This window comes from Apodemus sylvaticus, chromosome 16 (genome assembly GCF_947179515.1).
Source record: "Apodemus sylvaticus chromosome 16, mApoSyl1.1, whole genome shotgun sequence".
Taxonomy (NCBI): Eukaryota; Metazoa; Chordata; class Mammalia; order Rodentia; family Muridae; genus Apodemus; species Apodemus sylvaticus.
The window spans coordinates 80144833-80169185 of record NC_067487.1 but is presented as its reverse complement, the minus strand read 5'-3'; the positions used below and the strand labels follow the sequence as shown (position 1 = coordinate 80169185).

At 41.4% G+C, this 24353-nt stretch overlaps 1 protein-coding gene across 1 annotated transcript in view; it reads right to left on the bottom strand.

The window, feature by feature from the left end:
- The window catches only part of Adgrv1 (adhesion G protein-coupled receptor V1), a 535393-nt gene that overhangs the window by 364640 nt on the left and 146400 nt on the right, over positions 1 to 24353 (bottom strand). The window contains exons 54-63 of the mRNA XM_052159654.1: positions 23091 to 23313; positions 22090 to 22294; positions 18626 to 18772; positions 15430 to 15685; positions 13784 to 13986; positions 12256 to 12432; positions 11787 to 11969; positions 9381 to 9560; positions 4692 to 4856; positions 133 to 250 (exon numbers count right to left, since the gene is read on the bottom strand). Of these exons, the coding sequence (XP_052015614.1) occupies positions 133 to 250; positions 4692 to 4856; positions 9381 to 9560; positions 11787 to 11969; positions 12256 to 12432; positions 13784 to 13986; positions 15430 to 15685; positions 18626 to 18772; positions 22090 to 22294; positions 23091 to 23313 (1857 nt within the window). The remainder of the gene's footprint in view (positions 1 to 132; positions 251 to 4691; positions 4857 to 9380; positions 9561 to 11786; positions 11970 to 12255; positions 12433 to 13783; positions 13987 to 15429; positions 15686 to 18625; positions 18773 to 22089; positions 22295 to 23090; positions 23314 to 24353) is intronic.

The window sequence follows — 24353 nt, the reverse complement described above, 5'->3', positions numbered from 1 at the left end:
TAGAATATAGAGTAAAAATGGCTATCCACACTGAGGCACACTTTTAAAAGTTATAAAACTTAGCATTGCCTATATTTGCAACTACTTCTTTTTGGAAATCATTAATTTCAAAACCTCTGTGAATTTCCTTACCTTTTACTGGAGATATTTCTACCTCGTCAGCAGCTGTCAGCTCTATGGTGAAGTGCCTGTCTTCCCCCGGCATGCTGTCCTGAAGTGTGTGTAATATAATAGACTTCTGGGATTCCATCTACATTTAAACAAGCAAAAGCACTTTCAAAACAAACAAAAGTCAACTTCTAAATGTTTTCATTAGAAAAAATACGGCATCTGTGCATGTGCCTCTTAAGATGCCATTTTGTCACCTACAATTATGAATTACATAAGGAAGAATTGCAATAAAAATTAGTTCTGAATTCCATTTTACTTTCTAGAGGGGAAAAGTGGGGGAAAAAACAGAAAACTAAAACCACAACTGTTAGATGTATGTATTGTATTTCCACCACTGAAAATCCAAACTTATGGAGTTAACTGTCCACATCCCAGAGTCGTGGGGTGGGGCTGATGCGCACAGGACACAGTAGGCTGCATGCGAAGGAGAGAGCAGTTCACAGCTGCAGTCTGTGCCTTGGGATGCATACAGCACACCGCCCCTGGAAACGCTCCCAGCATGCTTCTTCAGTGCTGGGCTGGTGGTGCCTTCACAGTAAGCGACACTGCCCAGGAGCAGCAGTAGGGGCTGACCTGGGAGAGAAGGGAGTCTCGACCCATCAACCCAGAAGCCTGCTGCTCTGCTACAAGCTTTAATCCTCATTTATTCATAAGTTTAATGCTTCGTTTTACTGTTTTAATGCACATCTTGCTTGTTTCTTACTGAATTTATTCCTGAATACTTTACACTTTTCCAATATTAATTTTTATCTTTAATGCTAAGTCACAAAAAGTTACTTCACGTGTCAATAGATGTTTTTCTTATACCCCCAAACGCAGCCTGAATTCACCCCACCTTTGTCTGGAGCCCTGTCTACTGGAGAGCACACAGCCTTTCAGGTTTTTCTATTCTTTTGACCCTTTTGTCTCTCCATTTCAGCCGCACTATTCGAGACTGTCCCTCCTGTCTGTCATTCTGTGCCAAGCGCTCCGCTTCCGATGTTCCCTGCGGTGTGCACACTGCACTTCCGCGTGGATTCAACTCGCCCTGTGTTATGGTCCACTGTTGTATTTACAGTTTCATGTTCATTTAACTGGCTACTTACAATGCTAATAAATGCTGCCACAAATATTCTTGTATTTATCCTTATTTGTGTGTGAAGATGTTTCTCTGAATTTGTCCTGTTGATTTGACATCTCTAGACAGTATGTTGGCCTGTGTTCTAAAACTTATTTGCAACTTTAAATCAACTTCTGGGGTGGTTCTGGTTATTTCTAGCAAACCTATGGATATTATAGCAAACCTATGGATATTATAGCAAACCTAGAGTTGTTCTAACATGTTTTTGTGTTAATAACAAACATATCCCAAACCTGAGTGCAGATTATCCAACACATAGAACATCTGCTGAGTCTCATCACAGCTGATTTCTACAATACACTGGGGATTGCTTTAGGGAGTAGAATCACAAATACACAAATGAGTAGGACTGACTGTAAGCAGACTGTATTAAAAGGACATTTGTTTTCCTTATGAGGTAAAAACAAGTTGCTTTTCTTGTCTTTCCTCAGCAGGGAATGTATAAAATATAAAAACTAAATTTCCTATCAGTTCCTCTGTGCTGGAAAGGAGGAAAACATCAGGCATACTGACAGACGGATGCAAATACAACTCAGTGAGCAGCTGCACTAGAAAATGCAGGAGTTCGGACTCTCCAGTGGATCATAAGGATCTACTATATTCTGTATGTTCCCACAGCCCTCTAACTTACTTACTACATGCAAGAAAACCTTTCATGCCATAGAGTCTCTTCTCAGTCTCAACACAACTATGTCGCTGAGAGGAGAGAAGGAGGCCATTCCAAGCCAACAGCTGTGGAATGCTGGTTATAAATGGTAACAATGAATGTCAGGCACAAAGAGGTAATGGTGTGATTCATGCGATGAGCTTATAAAAATTCTCCTAGAGATTCAAATTTCTCTTAGGTACAAAGTTTCTAAACAACTCTTCCCCCAAACCCGCAAGAAATGCTCCTTAATTTAATCAAGAGTTTCCAAAGATATTTGATCATGGAAAAGTTTTCCTTAAAATGTTCATTATTCATATTCTACACAAAAACTGTATGGAGCAGCAACTTGGGGATAGCCTCTGTAAGCTATTTGATAGAGACAGAAATATAAACTATGTGTTTGCTTTGGAGATTCAAAGTTATTAAGCTTTAAGCGCACAATGTAGTAAACATCTACACTGAGGTGGCAAATTGCTATTTTCATGGACTCTTTAGAGTATCACCTATTTTATTAAGTACTTGTTAAGTGTCAGGAAATTAGCGTGCTCACAAATACTATTTATTCAGTCCTCACACCTTGCCCTGGTTTTAACCTCTGTTGTTCTCATTTGTACATTGAAAACCAAATGTCATCAGCATTAATAAATTTACCTAGATCCACAAGGTACGAAAAGGTAGGAAGATTTCAAGTAGTCTCACTATGTGTAAAATCTGTCCAAGGTTACTTCCAATATTACAAAAGAACCATAATCGAAAGGAAATATAGTCGATAAAATTAATGCAAATGCAGGTGACCTAAGCAGTTTGTTGTAGTGTAGAATACTACGCTACAGCATCAGAGAATTTAAGAGAATAAAGCGCTAAGCAAACACACAAGCTGAAGGACAGGGGAGCGATCTCAGAACTACCCAGACTAGTACGGGGGGGGGGGGGGGGTTGGGAGGGTGCGGAGGCGCTGGTGGCGCTGGCAGCCAGAGCTGAGCAAAATAATACGCTCACCCACGTTTCTGAGGCAAGAGACTTGTTTAACATGGAAAGTAGATGTTCAATTAAACCACAGCATAGAACAGTGAGCTGAGGAACAGATTGCAGAGCACAAAGTGTGTGTGTGGAGGAGAAGGTGCATTATGTTCTGGAGCGATCTAAAGAAGCTGTCATTAGTGGTTAGTTATCCCAGGGCACCTGCTTATCACCCCTCTGTACCGATGAGTTTCATACCAAAAGCACATTGTTCTGTTTGTTTTACTCCAATAAAACATAAACATGGAGAAACTTCTGAGGTAAACGGGCACTGGGCTGGCTGAGGGAGATGTAAGTAGACACTCCTGGAGCACGGGTGAGAGAAGGAATGGAGCACTGGGGATGAGGGTGAGGCGCGCACCTCAGGAGCTAGGAACTGCCCAGGAGAGCATCAGATAAAGCCTCAGGCATGAAGTCTTGCTTTTCTAGAAGCTATCATATAATTTTAAAAATATACATAGGCTTAAGAGATGGCTCAGAGGTTAAGAGCACTGACTGCTCTTCCAGAGGTCCTAAGCTCAATTCCCAGCAACCACATGGTGGCTCACAATGAGATCTGATGCCCTTTTCTGGTGCACAGGTGTCCATGCAGATAGAGTATTCACATATATAAAATAAGTAAATTTGAAACAATAAAAAATATTTCAAACGGGGCTCATATTACAAGAGAAGAGCTCTATATACTACACACACTGTATATGAATGACAACCTTAAGGATGTGACTGCAGAGACGATCCTCACCCCATGACTCTGCAGATTGTGAGGTCGAGGCAAAGAACTGATGTGAAAGGGCAAGAGTTGTCAAGAACAGGGTAATCCACGAGTCGGTGCAGCCCACGAAACCGGGTTGCCTAGTCAGACTGAACAGAGACAAAAATGTCCCTGCTGTCCCCAAGATCCAATCTACATCCTCAGCATACTTCCTTTCTTCTCTCCTTCCTCTTCCTTCTCGGAGCATACCCTAAAAACTGCTCCTAAGATGTTTCTCACTAAGGGAACAGTGTGAGAGGGAGGGATGCTAGTGAGGACTCAGGGGAGCAAGACTGATGCAGGGTGCACGGGGTGGGAGTGGGGGCGCTGGCCGCCAGAGGCACAGAAGACAAATGGTGAGCCCAATAGACCTGTGGAAGCCGGAGGAGCTCTGTAGTGGCTGATTGAGACATTATCTCAATCACACTACCCAAGCGTCAGTATCCTTAAACATCGGAGTCTGTACGTCTGATGTTCTTTGAAAGTGTGAGATGATGGCCCGCTGTTAACACAGTGGCTGGATGTTTGTGGCGTTGACATTGTCTTGGAGACACTATCAATGCTTTGAATCACTGTAGAAGTTGTACATGGTTAGGGTGGTAAAAGCAATTTCAAAAGAAAACATAACATCAGACTCAGTGATAACATATAAGTAGTGGCTTCAGAAAGGCTGGCTTCTTGGGAATGACACTCAGACATGAGGTTTGCTGGCCACCTCGACCTTCAACCAGGAAAAGAACATGACAGAAAGGCACTTTGGACTGTGACAGAGGCAGGGTCTGAAGTATGCAATCTGATCCTCTGTTCCTTCTCCCTCCTGCTTTCTCCCTTGTCTCCTCTCATTTCCTCTCAATGCACATGTGTTAAAAAAATACAAATATTGAACAATAGCATGTGAATCTATAAGCAATACCTCAAGGTTCTGTAAAAAAAAAAGATATATAGAGAGAAATGCTAAAGGAGATCAGAGGCAACTGTACCTCATCAAAATACAGTGTCCCATTCAAAGGACTGAGGTCATCCTTGGCCTTCTCCTCAAGAGCCCAGTGAAGTCGGACAGCTCCTTTTCCTCCTGGAGACCGAACAACTGTCAGTGTCACATATGAATCAGGGTTATCAGACAAAAGGGATCCATCAACCATTACCTGCAAGAAATAAAATCCAGTAAGGCGAACACATTAAAAATACAGGAGAAATAATCTTATTGGGTTGTGATCATTACAGTTTTGATTTGAGATTCTATTTACAACTTGTTATCACATAGCTTGTAAAAAAAGGGTCTCTCAAACCTGTTTCTTTTCTTTCATGCACATTAGGCCACTTGGTATTTCAAATTTCTGTTGAGTATTTCCTCTTCTGAGAGCCATTCGTGTGTGTGAAAGCAGGCACACATGTGCCATCATGTATGCACGGCCGTCAGGGTACAGCCTGGACCACTGGGCCTTTGCCTTCCACCTTGTCTGAGACACGGTCTCTTGTCTGGCCACTGCATACATTAGGCTGGCCAACCAATGGAGTTCCACGGATTCACCTGTTTTCATCTCCCAGCCCTCAGTATGGAATGATTTGCATAAGGTTGCACGCCACCCTCCCACCCCATCCCCCCGTGGCTCATATATTTGAATACCTAGTCCCTGGTTGGTGGAACTGTTTGGGGAAAGGATTAATAAGTAGGGTCTTGACAGAGTAGATATGTCACTATACAGAAAATACAGGCTTTGAGGTTTCAAAAGCTCATGACAGAACCAGTCTCCCTCTCCCTCTCCCCTCTCACTGTGCCTCTCGCTTTCTCTCTTTCCCTCTCTCTCTCTTCCCTGCTTGTGCATTAGATATAAGGTCTCAGCTCCTGCACAGCGCCATGCCTGCCTGCCTGCTGCCATACTACCCACCATGACAGCCATAGACTCGCCCTAAACTACAAACAACCCCCATAAATGCTTTCTTTTAAAAGTTTCCATTGTTATGGTATCTCCTCGCAGCAACAGAAAAATAACTAAGGGAGCATAGGAGAACTGGGGTTACAAATGAGCCCAGTATAGATCGGACTGTTGTGCAGGTTCTTAGCATTTGAACTCAGATCCTTCCACTGACGTGTCTCCTGAGCCACCTTCCCCTTATTACAGAAGAGTCACAACATTAACTTACTAGGAATAGCATTTCTTCTGCTTAAGTTTTATGAAATGATCTGTTATGAGGGAATTATACATGTTCACTAGGGGCAGAAAAGTCCAATGGAACCTCTAATACTCAGATTTTAAATGTAACTGAATGTTTTCCATTTTGAAGACAAAAATATAACACAATCTTGTTTTTGTGTTTCTTTGTCCACGAGGTTCTATGTTAGAATCAAGTTAGAGATTTGGAGCTAACTGGTCTTCATTAAGTCTTTATTGTGTTATTTCTTGCATATAGTTTATTTTATTTAAGCCCCATAAAACTCTTAGAAATCTGAAGGCCAGATACATACAGATATTTGGATAAAATGAGTCTAAAATCTAAGTATTTTGACTCCATACCAAGTGCTGTTTACACTACAACTTAAACACAAGAAATTTTATAACAAAGAAGGGAACAACCATAAACATTCTTCATGCATTATGTATGCCTAGCTTGGAATCCACATATAGATATCTCCATGTCTGTGTTCTTCCACATTGCCCTGTGATCATCTTATTTTGATGGGTTTACATTAACAACTTTTTCCTCAGTGTTTTTCAGTTTCCTTTCTAATCTGTTATCAAAAAATGCTACTCATTGTATACAACATTGTTTGTTTTGCATGAATGTTGGAAAGTAAGATGCTTACTTTTGCATGAATGTTGGAAAGAAAGACAGGATATAATGACAACAAATGCAGAAGGCTGCATGACAATTAGTACTAATTCTACCAAGAGTCAGAATATCAACTGCACTTCTGAATTCAAGTCATAGGCATGGGTGCTTTACATGCATCAACTTATGTAGGCGTGAGTGCTCCTCATGCATAAACTCATATGGGTGAGTGCTCTTCATGCATCAACTCATGTAGGTGTGAGTGCTCCTCATGCATCAACTCATGTATGGGTGAGTGCTCCTCATGCATCAACTCATGTAGGTGTGAGTGTTCCTCATGCATCAACTCATGTAGGTGTGAGTGTTCCTCATGCATCAACTCATGTAGGTATGGGTGCTCCCCATGCATCAACTCATGTAGGTGTGGGTGCTCCTCATGCATCAACTTATTTATTCCTTGTAATTGTTCTGAAAAAAAGAATCACACTAGGATCTAGTGCCTAATTTTACTTTTAGAGTAAGACAAACAGTAACTTGAGGCTAGTACATTAATTCTCCAGTCATGATTAAGTTGGGTTTAGAGTACTAATGTTAAGAACAGCAATCAAGATGAAATAAAAATTATTGATGAATAGTAAAATAATTTCTTGTTCTTAGGTAGAGAAGCTTCTAAACAAACTGAATGCCCAAGCTCAAAAAGTCTTCACAGACTGAAGAACTTCACAGTAAACCATGAAATTGTTTTTATCAAATTGTTTTCCATAACAGGAGAAACGGCTTACAAACACAGACTCCAATGTCCAAGTTCATGTGTGATGATGTGACAAACGAAAGGATTTTATAAGGTTTTACCAATGGAAGATTTGAGCAGTGAATTCTGCTCAGATTTTTAAAATTAAATTACATATTCAAGTGTACAAACATGTGTCAATAAGTATTGTATATGCCAATAATCTAAGAAATATGTGATTAGAAATACCAAAGATAATACTGGTGTTTATCTCAGGAATGCATGCATTTTGTGTTCCCCAGATGTTAGCTTATCACAAGCCACTCAAAGACTTCTGCCTCTTTCTCCGGGTAGAAAATGATTTATTTGGTTCTAGCTATGCTCTTAAAAAGCTATGCTCTTAAAAGTCTCATTTTCTTGTGAAATTGAAAGCTACACTGATGAAATCATTAGATATTATCTAAGCTGTATTTAAAGTTTCAAGTATCTGAAAAACTGAGATCTCGTGGACAAGTTGTATCTACCCTTCCCTAAGACTTGAGTGGGCTAAATCAGACCTTGTTTGCCACAGTCGCCTGGCCCACCTAGGTGAAGTCTATGGTTCTGACACATCCGCAGCTTCCTGCAAGAAGCCAATACCTGCTGAGAAGCTGAACTTGTGCTGACCAGATCCTGATATTAAACATTGGGCCTTGATCAGAATTTTGTCTTGGCTTCGTTATTCCTCTCACCTGCCTGTCCATTCTTTTTCTGCCCCAGCTCTCCTCCCGGGTATACCCAGTTTGACCAAAGCTGCTGCACAGCTAGAGTTAGTTATAAACTAACTGTTACAGCCACAGAAAAGTAACAGCAAGGCATTAGAGTAGTGAGCTTCTTTCTAAAGATTTACCTGTAATGAATGATTGATTGCATGACTGATAAGATAGTGAATTGGCAGGGTCCCCAATGGAGGAGTTAGAGAAAGGACCCAAGAAGCTGAAAGGGTTTGCAGCCCCATAGGAGGAACAACAATATGAGCCAACCAGTACCCCTAGAGCTCCCAGGGACTTAATTACCAAACAAAGATTACACATGGAGGGACCCATGGCTCTAGCAGCATATGTAGCAGAGGATGGCCTTGTTGGACATCAAAGGGAGGAGAGACCCTTGGTCCTGAGAAGGTTCAATGCCCCAGTGAAGGGGAATACCAGAACAGGGAAGCAGGAGTGGGTGGGTTGGTGAGCAAGGGGAGGTGGAAAGGGCTAGGGGGTTTTCAGAGGGGAAATCAGGAAAGGGGATAATACTTAAAATGTAAATAAAGAAAATATCTAATAAAAGGAAAAAAGAAAAGAAGATAGTGAATTGGGAAAGACTGAGCCAGAAGAGATTTTCAGTAAATATGAATTATCTAAGGATCTTTATGATTATCTTAGATTGGAGTTGTCTTCAAGCGATAAGTTTGGAATAATTATATATCATCACACACAATAATTGTTATGATAGAGATTTTCCTATTTTTATATTTAAGAGCATGTCCATGCAGATACTGTCACCAGAGCTACATAAACATTGCATGCTTGTAAGTGGTTAAGATTTGTATCTCCAGTCGAGAGCTAAATCTATAATCAGTGGGTTCTCTCTTTCAGGTCTTCAAAGAAAACAGCTAATGAGCAGCCAAAGGGAAATGGTAAGGAAAAATGCCAGTGGTAGGGACAGAGAATATAATCCAATATTTTGCTGAATAAAATTCAAGGTAAAACGCCAGTAATGGATGAGCACAATAATTCTCACAACAGAACCTATCCCAAGATGCAATCTGAGACCAGCGTTAAAGGGGCTCTCAACAAGGACAGCACTGTGGAAGCAAAACAGGCAGAAAACAGAAGACACGGTGGGAAGGGCACTTTGGTCACACGGTGGGAAGGGCACCTTGGTCTACCATAGCAGTAAAATGAATCTGCTGCTCTCAGTCGAGATCACCTGCGAAGACCAGCTCTTCTGTATGTAATTGTGGGCAGAGGCTGCAGGGGTGTTTCCTAGGGCACCACCCTACTCAAAGACCATTCCTGAAGAGAGCCTCATTAAGTGGAGGGTGATGAGAAGCTTCAGAACAAAATTAAAGATACTTTTAATTGAAAACTACACAAAAAAATTGGGGGAAAGCAGTCCCCTGATATATTTAACTTACAGTTTTCTCATCAAATCCAAATATTCCAAAGGGCGAATCATTTGGTGGTATGACAACATTGACCAAAACACCATTGCCTAGTCGGCCACCGCCAGTCACACTCACTAAGGAGATGCTGAATGTTTCCGAGAGTTCAGACTCAGTATCGTCAATTATAGTTATGTGTATTGGTGCAATGACCTATGAAACACAAGTGGGGAGTGGAGGGGAGGAATCAGAGGGAGAACAGTAAGAGCATGTAAGAGGGAGAATGTAATACACAATGTATTACACAATGTAATAACAATATTTCCTCATAAATACTTTCATTATTTTTGACGAGTGAAACAAAACACAGTAGAAAAGGAACGAGCAGGTTTTGGCATACTATATCCATAGTTCAATTAAGATAATGTATATATAGTGTTCTTTAACATTAGAAATTTAAAATCTATTATTTTTAAGATTAATAACACATTTAATAAGACTTGTTTCTTGGAATTCTTTGTGGGGCTGGAGAGATGGCTCAGCAGTTAAGAGCACCGACTGTTCTTCCAGAGGTCCTGAGTTCAGTTCCTGCAACCACATGGTGGCTAACAACCATTTATAATGGGATAGGATGCCCTCTTCTGGTGTGTCTGCAGACAACAACAGTGTACTCACATATATAAAATAAATGAATTTTTAGAGAATTCTCTTTCTGTTGGATGCAGAAAGATTGTCAATAGCCAGAGGTGATGGATTATTCCACAGAAAGTGTCTTCCAGACACAGCTCACTGGCGCATCCTGTGTATCAGAGACTGTGGCCGCATGTACAGGGCCTACTTCCACTTGAGCCATGGAGTCCCAGAGCAAAGAGGGGGAAGTGGACTCAGGCCTCTACCCCTAACCAAGAGGCTGTCTGCTGGTAAAGGAAAAGTTAGTTTTCTCCAATGGAGTCTCACTGGGCATATTTGCTGCATTTCAGGACAGGCCCCATGCCCATGAGTAGTTAGCCAAAACAAAACAAACGTAGTAATCTTTTTGTAGACATTTGTCTCATTAGCTTTGCTTGGGCATCTTTTTCCTTTTTTTTTTTTTTCCCCGAGACAGGATTTTTCTGTGGACTCCTGGCTGTCATGGAACTTAGGCTGGCCTAGAACTTAGAAATCTGCCTGCCTCTGCCTCCCAAGTGCTGGTATTCCAGGTGTGCGCCACCACACCCAGCTGGACATCATTTTTCTTATATCAGTCTTTTGCTTGTATATTTGGGGTTCTATTTTTGTGGTTCTGTAAGTGTTTCTTCTATTTTGTTTTTGTTTTTGTTTTAAAAGAAAGAGTGTCAACTCATTAGTCATTAGGGAAATGCAAATCAAAACAACCCTGAGATTTCACCTTATACCAGTCAGAATGGCTAAGATTAAAAATTCAGGAGGCAGCAGGTGTTGGCAAGGATGTGGAGAAAGAGGAACACTCCTCCACTGCTGGTGGGGTTGCAAATTGGTACAACCACTCTGGAAATCAGTCTGGCGGTTCCTCAGAAAACTGGGCACCTCACTTCCAGAAGATCCTGCTATACCACTCCTGGGCATATACCCAAAAGATTCCCCAGCATGTAATAAGGATACATGTTCCACTATGTTCATAGCAGCCCTATTTATAATAGCCAGAGGCTGGAAAGAACCCAGATATCCCTCAATGGAAGAATGGATGCAAAAAATGTGGTATATATACACAATGGAGTACTATTCAGCCATTAGTAACAATGAATTCATGAAATTCTTAGACAAATGGATGGAGCTGGAGAACATCATACTAAGTGAGGTAACCTAGTCTCAAAAGATCAGTCATGGTATGTACTCACTAATAAGTGGATATTAGCCTAGAAAATTGGAATACCCAAAACATAATCCACACATCAAATGAGGTACAAGAAGAACGGAGGAGTGGCCTGGTTCTGGAAAGACTCAGTGTAGCAGTATAAGGCAAAACCAGAATGGAATGGGAAGGGGTGGGTGGGAGAACAGGGGTAGGGAAGAGGGTTATGGGACTTTCAGGGAGTGGGGGGCCAGAAAAGGGGAAATCATTTGAAATGTAAATAAAAAAATATATCGAATAAAAAAACAATTTTAAACTGAGAAAAAAAAAAGAAAGAGTGTGGAGCTGAGTGAGGTGGGGAGAATTTGGAATGGAAGAAGGGAAAAGTCCGACTAGATTACATTGCATGCATTTTTTCATTAAAAACACACACAAAAAGAGTTCTTGTCCTATGATTATTAATGGGCTTATTAATGTGATTATTAATATAGTAATTAAGAATACTCAAATTTCATTTGAAAAAGAAACAGGTTAGAATGCACTTAGCTGTCACTAATGTGTGTTTGCTTGGTAGACGCTCACACATGCTTGAAGCCAAGCCAAAATAAATGTGTTCCCAATAAGCGTACTTGTCCATCAGCGAACCGGAGCACCCCATGAGGCGGCTGAAAGTCTTCCAGGCCGGCACTATCTGGTGTTGCTTTCCAATCAACATTTACTGTCCCAAAGCTTCCAGCCATCCGGATGACAGGAACTTGAAGAACATTCAAGGGCGGAGGCCCCTCGTGAGCAATAACGGCTCCATCCACACCCTGTAACCAAGAAGAGAGGTTGAAAGTTCAAAACTCTCCTAAACAATGTGCCAAATGTATTATTCTCACTTACATGAGTAAGAAGATACTTAGAGCTCAGAGTGAATTGTAATGACAAACTTGTCTAATTCTGTGATCTGTCCAGAAGAACTAAAACCCATTGATAATACAAATTGAATACTTAATATACATATCTAGAAATAAGTAGCGACATGCAAAGCACTGGCTAGATCTGCAAGGGTCAACTTTACTCAGTCTACTATAGATGAGAGAAGTGTCATCTCACCCTGACAACATGGAAGTTAAAAATCCCTCTGGGATCATCGTTTTCTTCGATCATTATCTCCGCTGACTCCATCCTGGGCCTCCGCACTTGGGGTTGCTCTGCAGGAAAGTTGGGGTGCAGCAGGCTCACCGCAGCGATGGTGACAATGAGTCCTTCGTCCAGCTCAGGCGCCTCATCCTGGAGGGGGTGGGAGAGAGGTTTCATTGGGTTGTTTGGGTCCTGGGGTGATGCTCAGCTTGGCCACAAGCATGTTGGCTGGGAGCCCCTCCCACATCCTCCTGAACAGCTGGAGTTACAGATGTCTTCCACGCCCAAGTGAATTTTTTAAAAGAAAAAAAACAGTGTTATTTGAATTGTAAACCTGACATTTTCATGTTTGGTAGCCCTGTCACACATAAAATCATTTCTTGCTATATTTTAATATGTCCAATACCCTCTCAGAGTTTCCTAGAATCTACAATGTATTTAAGACTAATGATGATCTTTCAAAGGTACCCACAACTGCATTATCAAATGTTTAAAATCCTGTCCCACAATTTTGATCTCACCCCTTTGAATATATCATATATGTACAACATCCTGAAAAAGAATTAGGAAAATTTGATAAAATTTACATGTATTATAAAAGTGCAAGTCCTAGATAGAAATCTAGGTGTAAGCAAATATTACAGTTAATTTTGAAAAAAAATCACTTTATGTGTGTGAAAATAATAAAAAAAAATCAAAATGTAGAAGTAACATACCTAAAAAGAAAGGAGATCTCCGCCCAATGACAGTTCTTGCTACAGGACAGGCAACCGGCATCAGCGAAACTCTAACAGGAACTCAAATACTACTATGTCTACAGCACTTGACATGTCTATATTGCCTAAGAGGGACTATTAACCTCACATGCTATTATTTATAATATTCTACTTAAATATTTCATGGCATTGCATACCAAACACAGGGCTAGACAAGCGATTAGGTCTGAACTGAATGCCCAGTCCTGATCATTGTTCCTAATGTTCCGAGACACTTAGTAGCATCTTTGATGTCTTATGCACATTTCAGGTGCATCTGCCTGTTTTCTCCCTTTGTGGCTCTGTTTCTCTGGCTCTGTTTCCTCTTTAGACAGAGAGAGGAAGACCTAGTGTGATCTAACCCACAAAGGTTGACCTAGACCATCTAAATGTTCATCTATATGGAAATTACTATATCACGAAGTGAAAATTCTCCCTGCCAACTAAACAATAAAAATAACTAGATTGACTTGGAGATTTAATTCATTCAGTTATTAAAGCAATTAACCAGTTATCTTTTTAGTATGGCCAATCAGACATACAATCAATCAAAATTCAGCATTTTCCACTCTAAAGCAAAAATAATAATATACTTGCCATTTTCATCTACTAAAATATTTGAGTGGTAAAATTTCACATTTGTATTTAAAAGCATGTTTTAATCATTATTAACTATTTGAGAATTACAGGTTTATGGCTAAAAGTATGTTAGCTTACCTTACATATGTATTAGAATCTGTACTTACTGGCAAAATGGCAACTTCTGCGTGAGTTTCGTTTGTGTTTTCTTTCATTATTATTACTGAGTCTTGCAACACAAAGTCTTCATTCTCAGTAGCTTGATTATTGACGTGTAATAAGAAATTGGGTTTCGCTATCAAGTGAATGGATATGTCCCCAAACAGTCCTTTGTCTCGAACAATATGTAACTGAACGACAGTGATGTTCTCTAGGAGATAAACGTACCGCAAGTTACTAAGCTGTTCTGTGTTCCACTAATGTTGCAAGCACTGATGGTAAAATTCACTTTCTAGGCAGTTAAGAAAGTAGGGATTACACAAAGACAGCATCCTAAGAAGGAGTTTTCTGTTTTGTCTCCATTGGTCCCAAAGTCGTGCTCAGAATCGCCATCCATTCTTCGATTGCATCTGCTTTAGTCCCTCTGTGCCCACAGTGTAGCTTCCTAAGCTTTCCATATCACACAGAAGTAAATCTGATTGATGTCTTACAGAGGTGAATGTATGGAGGTAACACATAAGCGACAGTTGCATAATGTTCACAAATGTCTTGAAAGTGGGTACTTGAATACACTGTCATAATTTAATACTAACCAATTAAAGAGTGAATTAAACTTCTACTGTGAGGCGTCAATCACAAGGTTCAAAGTGTCTCTGAGAACCTAGTATATTTTTTGTTACTTAGCATTAGATAATTTGTCAAATAAAATACTTAAAGTGTTTATTAATAACCTCACTAGTTGTCTTAGTCAGGGTTTCTATTCCTGCACAAACATCATGACCAAGAAGCAAGTTGGGGAGGAAAGGGTTTATTGAGCTTACACTTCCACATTGCAGTTCATCGCTAAAGGAAATCAGGACTGGAACTCAAGCAGGTCAGGAAGCAGGAGCTGATGCAGAGGCCATGGAGGGATGTTTCTTACTGGCTTGCTTCCCCTGGTTTGCTCAGCCTGTTCTCTTATAGAACCCAAGAATACAGCCCAGAGGTGGTACCACCCACAAGGGGCCCTCCCCCCTTGATCACTAACTGAGAAAATGCTCCACAGCTGGATCTCATGGAGGCACTTCCCCAACTGAAACTCCTTTCTCTGTGATAACTCCAGCCTGTGTCAAGTTGACACACAAAACCAGCCAGTACACTAGTCTAAGCGCTTCTGATGGTTATGATTATTTCCAAAAGGAAGAATACAATTCCTACAAATTTTTATGTTTTAGAAATGTTTACTGAGTGAAAATGAATGTTATTTCATTAAGTTCTATTGTCTTGGGTGTAGCACATACAGAGAGGCCAGGGCCCAGGGACATATGTGCCACTTGCCTATCAGCTCTGTGATAAAAGGAATCTGAAATCTCTTTGTCCATTTCTTTATCTGAAAAGTCTCAAGCCATCCTGTAAGTGTTTCATAAATACAAGTTTTATATAACATTTTATTTCAGTAGGTTGAGTGATCATAACCTATTAGAATATTTATTCAATAAGAGGAATCAGAAATTATTTAGGTAAACAGTTCAGCACTGGCCACAATGAATGAATATGGCCTATTAAGCTGAAAAAGTCACATGAATAACAGAATATACATTCCTTTCAAATGCTATAATTACAATGGCCAAGGAACCGTTTTATTAGAACCTGACAAATCTTTACCAGGACTGACCTGTGGGCTCTGGCACTCTAGTGAAGAGAGACTCGGTGTGCCAGCTAACCACACCATAGGGTGAGTCACTGGGCAGGATGGTCAGCACAGACTTGCTTCTGCTCTGGTCAACTGTAGCACCTTTTGATGGGTCCTCAACCCCCTCTGTGACAATCTGGGTAAGTGTTATAGTCACAGCCTCAGATAACTCCGGCAGATCATCCGCAAGGACAGTCAGAGTGATCATAGACATTGCCTGGTCCTCGGTGAATGAAATCTAAACAGGAGAGTTTTACATATATTAGGATTAACATCGTGTCATAAAAATGGCCATTTCTTATTTTCTTTTAATATGACCATAATTTATAAACCAAAGATGATTCTATAACATAATATGAATTTACAAACAAATCAAATGTCTTTTATATTAAAATTAGAAGATTGAAAAAATTAAAGTTCTTCAAAAACTTGAGTTAATACTTATATTCAAATTGTCATATCTTGGTGCCTAATCTTCACTGTAATGTAAAGGCTCTAGTCTCTCAGGAATCTTAGTAGTTGATGCCACACATAAACTGCTAGAGACCAAAAGAAGGTGTTTTACCAGTTTAAATGTTTGAATCTACAAAACGTCTGCAATCATTGATGCTACAAATGGATGCTTCACTTCACAGATGTCATTTCTGCACCACACATCCCATATTCATTCACAAATCAATCATTCAAACCATCCTTGCAGCCCTAGGCCTCCGCCTCTCCTATGAGCCAGACCCATTTTATATAAAGGAAATGTTATTGGGGTGCAGTCAAACAGACTGGAGTAAGCACAGTCACTGCCTGTAACATCTGCTGTAGGTTACTGGACAACTGTATACAAAAGCAAAGCAGTTTTTACAAAGAGAAAGAAAAACACAGTACATAAAATCAGAAGCTTCTACTATGTGCCCCCTTACAAAATGTATCTACTGATTCCTACACTACATAAAAATAATCCTTTCTACCTTGCTGCCTGGGTAAGGCGCAGGGCCTACTCTCCTGAGTGCTACTGCTGGTGAGGGCAGGGCCAGCTCCTCTGCTCCCTGCTGCTGGTGACAAGGCTGGAGGGGAGAGAAAGGGCATCTCTCTCCCTTGCCTACACCACTGCACAGCAAATGGACATGGCAGACATGCAGGCAAGCTGGCCTCGCAGGCATGAGCATGGGAAAGCTGCCCTGCAACCTGTCTGCATGCATTGGTGTGGGTTAGGAAGGCACACTCCTCTCCCCTCACTCCAGTCCATCTATGCCACACAGAGCTGTCCCTGAGGTCATGAGAGCAGGAAAGCTGGTCCTGCCCATCACCGGCTGCAGCAGTCAGGAGAGTGGGCCCTGCACCTCCTCTGGGCAGCACAATAGAGTCAGCCCTGCTGGCATGGGCACTGGTGAGCTAGCCAGATGGGTGTGAGAGCAGGAGAACTGGTTTTACCCCTTGTGGGCGACAGCTTTGTCTGAGCTAGCCAGGGCAGTGCTGGAGAGCGCTCCCTGGTGGTGTGAGTGTGAGACAGCTGGTGGGTTGACCAGCTCAGCTACCACCAGGCCCAGACCTAGGGCTCTGGGCTGGGCCACCCCAATATCTATTCCATCTATGAACTACTGGAGCATGTAAAGGGCCAGTCCTACCGATCCTAAGCTGCAGGATCTCTGTGACACAGGGCAAGAATATGTTATCTAAGAGGAGTCCCAGTGAGGATGTAGTATGGATAATACCAGAAAAGCCAGAGGCCTTGAACCAGAACAATGATTCACAACAATGAACATTTGTAAGTAAAGAAGTGTGAGCAAAATGGTTATTTTGTGGAGCACACTGTCACACACTACAGCTTCTACAACAAGATTGATTTTCCTTTAGGGGATGCTGCAGTGGTGGGGGGCAGATACAAAGGGATGGGGAGATGGGTGGGACTGGGGTACATGATGGGAAAGTCACAAGGAACCAATAAAAACTGTTAAGAAGAAAGCAATTCTTTCAAAAATAATGACAAAGAGGCAATTAAAAGTTTTAAATCTTAATCATATATATATATAATAATTTAGAGAAATTATTTCAATGCATACAGAAACAGAGATTCTAGTGGTATCTTGCATAGAATAATTGTTAAATACAAGAGACTGCTAAAACATCCCTAATACACTGAAGTACCTACCAATTTGAAATGATAAGAACCTAGAAATGCTAAACTTGTACACCCATTTTTTTTCCAAGAGATAATTTCATAGAAGCCCCTTTCAGTGATTCTTCAGCGACATATTTGGGCAAAATACTGATCTATAGAACCCCAGAAAAAGAAGAGGTCACTCTTCTTACAAATAGTTAGCAAAAGACTCCTTGGGTCCTCTTTGTGAGTCAACTGTCCTTTTGGGACTCTGATTACATTTTCTGAAACACAGCATAAATTTTATGCTAGTTTACATGGTGGATAATGTGATCCCGAGCCCAGACCCCTTCCTGTGGCTGAGGACGCCATCCCTACCCCAACTACAGGAGATTCTGTGCTTACCTGTGGACACAGACCCTACCAAATGTTCTCCATCACAGTCAAGCCCCACCTAGAGGCACCATAGTCATGAACCCCTGCTGAAAGGGGGACTCCCAATGGATCCGGCCTGAACCTGGGATGACTGCCCAGGAGCAGCTTAGACACAGAGCTCCTCAACAGAATTACCCTCCACTGGATCTGCAATCAATCACTTGTGGATCTACCTCTCCCTCTACACATTTCCACCTTCCTCATTTCCACATGATTAATTCATGTTAGCCTCTTGTCCAGAGCTTTCTCTCTCCGCCTCAGTATACTGACAGCAAATGGAAACTTCTTCAGTCTACAGCTCTCCTTAACCTTTCCACGAGGACACCTATTCTCCCAGATTTGTTCTCTAAGAACTGTCTTGGCCTTTCTTATGTCTTGACAAATTTCCATTTCCAATTTGGCTCACTTTATCTTTCTGGTAATGAAATATAATTTTGTTAACTCAGGTATTGAATCTCAAAAGGCTTAATTTTATGTCTAGATAGTTGTTCTTTTATAGACAAAAAACTAAACTTAAATTGTATCTTACTTTATGGTGATTAGCAAGAATCCAGTGTTCACATAATCAAACACAAATGTTTCTTCCAATAGACAGGATTTGGTCCCACGCATCAGCGATTATAAGTGTCTTATAATTCTGTAACAACATACCACTCCTGAGGTGGGAAATATGTCACTGACACTTCCGACTGCTTCCCATGCTACCGTGATGCGACCGTGTGTTCCTTTCAAGCGTTCGACGGTCAGGGTTACCAGGCTATCTCGCTCCAGTTCCTCCAATTGCTTATGCAAAGAGTTCTGAAAGATATGTAGAAAGGGGCTTGCTTAGGAAGCTCCTAAGCAATCTTTTCATTGCTTTGCATTGCCATATACTTATAAACTTAATTCTGAGCAGAGTGAAATGGTATCAGAAACAACAGTTACCAAGAGTGATATGTTGTAAGGTGTGGTACTAGGGTTCGTAACTCCAGGAAGAAAGCAAGTTTGAGTCTGGCCTAGACTATAGAGTACAATATCTCAACGAGTGTGTTCATAATAGCCCAGTGTCACAAGACATCATTAATTATACTGCACTGTTTTTTGTCTGTCTTCCTGCCATATTTTGCTCAAAGACTACATTACCTTTACACCCAGCATGCATTCCTTTTTAAAGCACACATAGCATTGAAAGGTTTGTAGAATAGCCAGAGTACAGTCCAGCATGGCACGGAAGTCCTCTACTTCTGTAAGTCCTAGATATTCCTCCAGGTCTCCCTTGCCTACTAGTAAAGTAAGAGTTAGCTCTAGAAACCTCCAATCCTGTGCCTGCTGCAAGAGCATCCTGAGAACCGAGGCTCTGATCACTTGCCAATGTCTCGAAGGCTTAAATTCCTATCCTATGAAATATTTGATTAGCTGACATATTTCTGTTGATGATGCTTCATTCCTTGGCTCACGGTCTGTGCAACTGTTCCTCCTGTCAGAAAGAAGAAATCCCTCTGTGCTGAGTCACAATCCCTCGCTCCACCGATCCTTCGTAAACATATTTCTTCATTCCAATTCTAGTGGCTATCACTCCACTCTTAAGCAAATGCATGCAGGATCTGTGCTAACCATTAAAGAAAGTTTCCTCAAAAAGACTTCTTCCACGTATGCCCAACCTTTAGTATGCATTGCTACATGAACTCATCATCTACAGAATTCATTCTTAATCATATAATTGTATTAGCTAAAAAATTCTCATAATGTTTTAAGCACATTTTGATTTTTTTATTCAGCCAACTTTCAGCCAACTTCATAGCGAGTGATATGTAGCCCTACATTGAACACAAACTCCTTGTTGAAGCAACCTTGATTTTCCAGTAAGGTAATCATTTTAAGAATGAAGATGCTTTTTAAAAACTCTCTTCTATAAAATGCCCTATGTGTTCTTAACAGAGGTCATCTCAAGACCTCCACCCCCCACCCTCCCCCCCCCTACCCCCCCCCCCCGTTAATGCTTATGGATGTAGCTGCTTACAGTGTTCACTTGAATAGAGATACAATCCAGGAAAACATTTTACGCAGCTGTTCAGTGTTGTGTTACACATGGGTCAAAGTCACACGGTCTTGCTCACAGTTATCAAATAGTCTTAAAATGCCAGATGTAAAATAGTTTAACTTATTCAGGAAAGGAAAGCCTTTCCACGGCTCCACGCCCTTCATTACTGATAGCAACTAGATGGAGGCCTGCATACAGCCAGAGGATACACCAGAAATTCTGCTAAACCTCATCTTAAAGGCTGTCCAGATTCAAGTGGCCTGTCCTGACGGGCCTGACGAGGAATTCCACAGACGAGCCTGCAGGAGTTCTGGGTGTTGCCCACAGTGGCGTTAGCTAGGCAAGTTTCCTGAAGAACGACTGTGGGTGAGAGGGTGGAAGGGAGCTATGGTGTCCGTCACCTCTCACATCACGTTCCCTTCACATTTGTCCAAAGCCCTGTGACTGTTACCTTCAAACCCTGAACAAGGGCAGGCTCTCCCCAGCTGTGCAGCTGTGCAGCTGTGCAGCTGTGAACACGCCAGCCTGCAGCACATGTATTTTTGTACTCTGATGAAAAGAAACTGATAATAAATTAACCAACTCTTAAGTATCATTAAGAAGAAAAGGCACAGCATGAAGGTTCAGGTGATACCAGTTTTCAACCATGCAAGCCCTTTCTGCTAAGCTGTCCTTTGGGGAGAGACCTGACAAAGTTAATGAAAATGTGAACAGCTGATAGGAGAGGCATTCTAATCTTGGAATAGCCCTAATGACACAGTTTGTATCCTTAAGTTGCCCTGCACTACATGGGAGCCCCTTGTCCACAGGTGACAACTGAATGCTTGAGATTAGTTGGTCTCTAAATATAAAATGAATACTGCAATTGAATGACAAAGTTGTAAAAAGGATGTAAAATATTTCAGTAGTCTTTTGTACAGACCATGTTGAAACTACAGCATTCTGCATATGCTGTGTTAAATAAAGCACACACTTCAACTGGCTTTCTTTGCTGCTTGTTCTGTTTACCAGTGTGTGTACTAGAAAACAAAACTATAAAACTAATTCTGTGCTCATATTCTATTTCTCTTCAGCCTTTGTCAGGTTTTCCTTTGTCCCAGGGAAGGGGCAGATTGGGCAATCCTGTGATCTGCCCCACCCCACCCCACCCCACATTCAGCTAAGGGTAATGCATGCACAGACCTCATTCCTTATAGCAGATTTTCTCTCTACAATTTTCCAGATGGAAGTGAACGGTAAATGCATGCTTCCCACAGCTTCATCATGCCATAGCTACTGGATTGTGACAGCAGCCTCCGGCCAATGCCACTTTCTACTTAGGCAAGATACTAGCTGGAGTCACTTGCTGGAATGCTGTGTCCTGTCTGAGTCATGGTGACACAGGGTAACATACAGCCAACCCATAGTTCCCTTTGTTCTGGATATGTTCTGGACAGTCACTAAGTCTATTTGAACTAGGTTTTTCTTATAGGTGAGAGATTTGGGGGAAAGATGCAGTAGAGATTTTGATATAACAAGTTAATACATCAGAATACACTTTGAAAATAGGAATAATACAATATGAATGTCTACCTTTCTTCTCACTGTTAGCGAAACATGAATCCTAGGTATAAGGGAGCCTGAGAAGATTTTCAAAGTTCTTTCCTTGAGAAAAAGTAGCAAAGGCATCTCTGTGTAACGTGTGCCATTATAAACCTACCACTGCTCTGGTATAGTATCTATCTGTATGGGATATGTGATATAATCCACTATATAGTGTGTGATATAATACACACTAGAGTATATTTAGCATCTCTTTTGTTACAACCGCCTTAAAAAAACTTTCTAAAGATAGTAGTATCTGAAGCAAAACACTGAGACAAGACCAAATAGTAAATATATTATGATCAATAGGCTGCAGCATCCGAGAGAATCTGCTAGAATTCTCTGTAGAACTCTACTGTAGGTAAGAACTCTGGAGTAAGAAATGAGGCCAAGCTGAGAGAAGGGATAAAGACTGAAGACCAAGCAAGTATCCTCACTCCTTGAAAGAATATTGAACTAATTAATCATTGCAACAACCTTGACACAAGTGTAGACTCGTCAGTCCTTTTACCTGGGCGAATGCTACAACTCCGTAGGCATCATCATTAGAAAGAACAGTAACTCTCACGGAACTGTGAATGCCAATCTCTGCTCCTCCTCTTGGATTTTTAAGCTGAACTCTGAAGGATTCTTCTTCTTCAGGAACTGTGTCATCAAGAACATTTACTGCTATGACTGCTTCCTTGTCGCCAGGTTCAAATATCAGCTCACCTAAACTAGCATGAGAAGCACATTTAAATGAGCCAGTGATGACCACTGAAAGGTACACATGGGACGTTAGTCCCAGATTCTTATCACACTGAGTAATACTGAAGTCTCACAAGGATCAAAACTGTTGGTCTAAGCTCCACCGCACACTTACCTGGCCGCATCCAGGTATGCCCCGCCCCATAGACCTGGCCCACTATAAAAGGGGCTACTTGCCCCTCCTCTCCCTCTCTCTCTGCTCTCTCTCATCCTACCTCTCTGCCCTTTGGGCTCTCCTCCCCTCCCCCCTCTCTCCACATGGTCATGGCCGTCCTCCACTTCTCTACTCTCTCTCTCTCTCTCTCTCTCTCTCTGTCTGTCTGTCTGTCTGTTTTTCTCTACCACTAACTCCCAACCTCTACCCTGAATAAACTCTATTCTAGACCATGTCTGTGTGCGTGTGGTCCCTCAGGGGGAAGAGGTGCTTGGACATGGGCCTGCCTGGGTACCTCCTTCCCCCACACCGCTGTGCCACACTCCCTTAACCCCCTATTCTCTCTTCTTAAGCCCCCTTCATTGATCCATTGGCCTTTCAAAAACATTCCATAAGTAAAACTTGCATATAAAATATTTATATAATCTGGTTAACTTGATAGACTAGATACGAAAAATATGGACAACAAACAGACTTGTGTCTTATTAATGGCTTATTAATTTTACATAAAGCAGCAATTCAATCAATGAGGTGGAGAAATTTGGTGTCATACACAGCTCTGGGTAAGTTAAAAAAACACTAAGCATCTAAGCACCGACTATTAAACCTACCTAGGAATAAAGTCAGACTGGCTGGAGACGGAGGTCAGCTCATATAAATGGGACTCAGTAGCTCCCAGTAAAGCGATTAAAGTCTTGCTTGAATTAAGCGACTTCACTGTAACAAAAGCCGCGTGGTGTGCAGCAGGTGCTTCCAGAAGGAAAGAGAAGGCATTCAGCTCTGAGTTCCAGCAGTAAAGAGCAGACCGGTTCTGGGCAGTTAGAAGTATGTGGCCTGGAAGGAGAGAAAAGGATCAGAAATGAGGCCTCCTGTGCCCATACCTGTTCTCCTCACAGCTCCAAAGTAAAACCTTTCCACATGATTCCTAGACTAAAGAAAATAGGATTCTGCTTTTGAAACAACAAGATATAAGTAATTTTTAAGTGTTGTGCATTGACAGATTCAGGTTGACATTGTACACATAATCCGTTCATAAAAAGAAAAGCCACAACCCGATAAAATGAAAATGGATTTTGTCATTTTTTGTCTCCACGCTAACCTTGCATAAAAGTAACTTTTCAACGCAAAACATGTAAAATATTTCACCACCAAATGTTTCACTTTCATATTTTATTCTCTAGTCTTTTATAATTTATAACTGACCATTGAAACTAATAAAAGCAAAGGTTCTAAGTCATCATGTTCCATAATTACAGCATTATACGGGTCAATGAGCTACTACACAGTATTCAAGTTTATAAGTTTTAAATTTTTTTACTTGTTTATCTACTTTTTGTGTACATGACAGTATGTCAGCACGTGCATGCCAGGTGCCCGTGGCGGTCAGAGGGCAGCTCTTGGGAGCTGGGTGTCTTTACAGCACATCTGGTTGGTGTTCTCACAACACATCTGGTTGGTGTCTTTACAGCACATCTGGTTGGTGTTCTTACAGTACATCTGGTTGGTGTTCTTACAGCACATCTGGTTGGTGTTCTTACAGCACATCTGGTTGGTGTTCTTACAGCACATCTGGTTGGTATCTTTACAGCACATCTGGTTGGTGTTCTTACAGCACATCTGGTTGGTGTTCTTACAGCACACCTGGTTGGTGTTCTTACAGCACATCTGGTTGGTGTCTTTACAGTACATCTGGTTGGTGTCTTTACAGCACATCTGGTTGGTGTCTTTACAGCACATCTGGTTGGTGTTCTTACAGCACACCTGGTTGGTGTCTTTACAGCACACCTGGTTGGCGTCTTTACAGCACATCTGGTTGGTGTTCTTGCAGCACATCTGGTTGGTGTCTTTACAGCACATCTGGTTGCCAGGTCTGG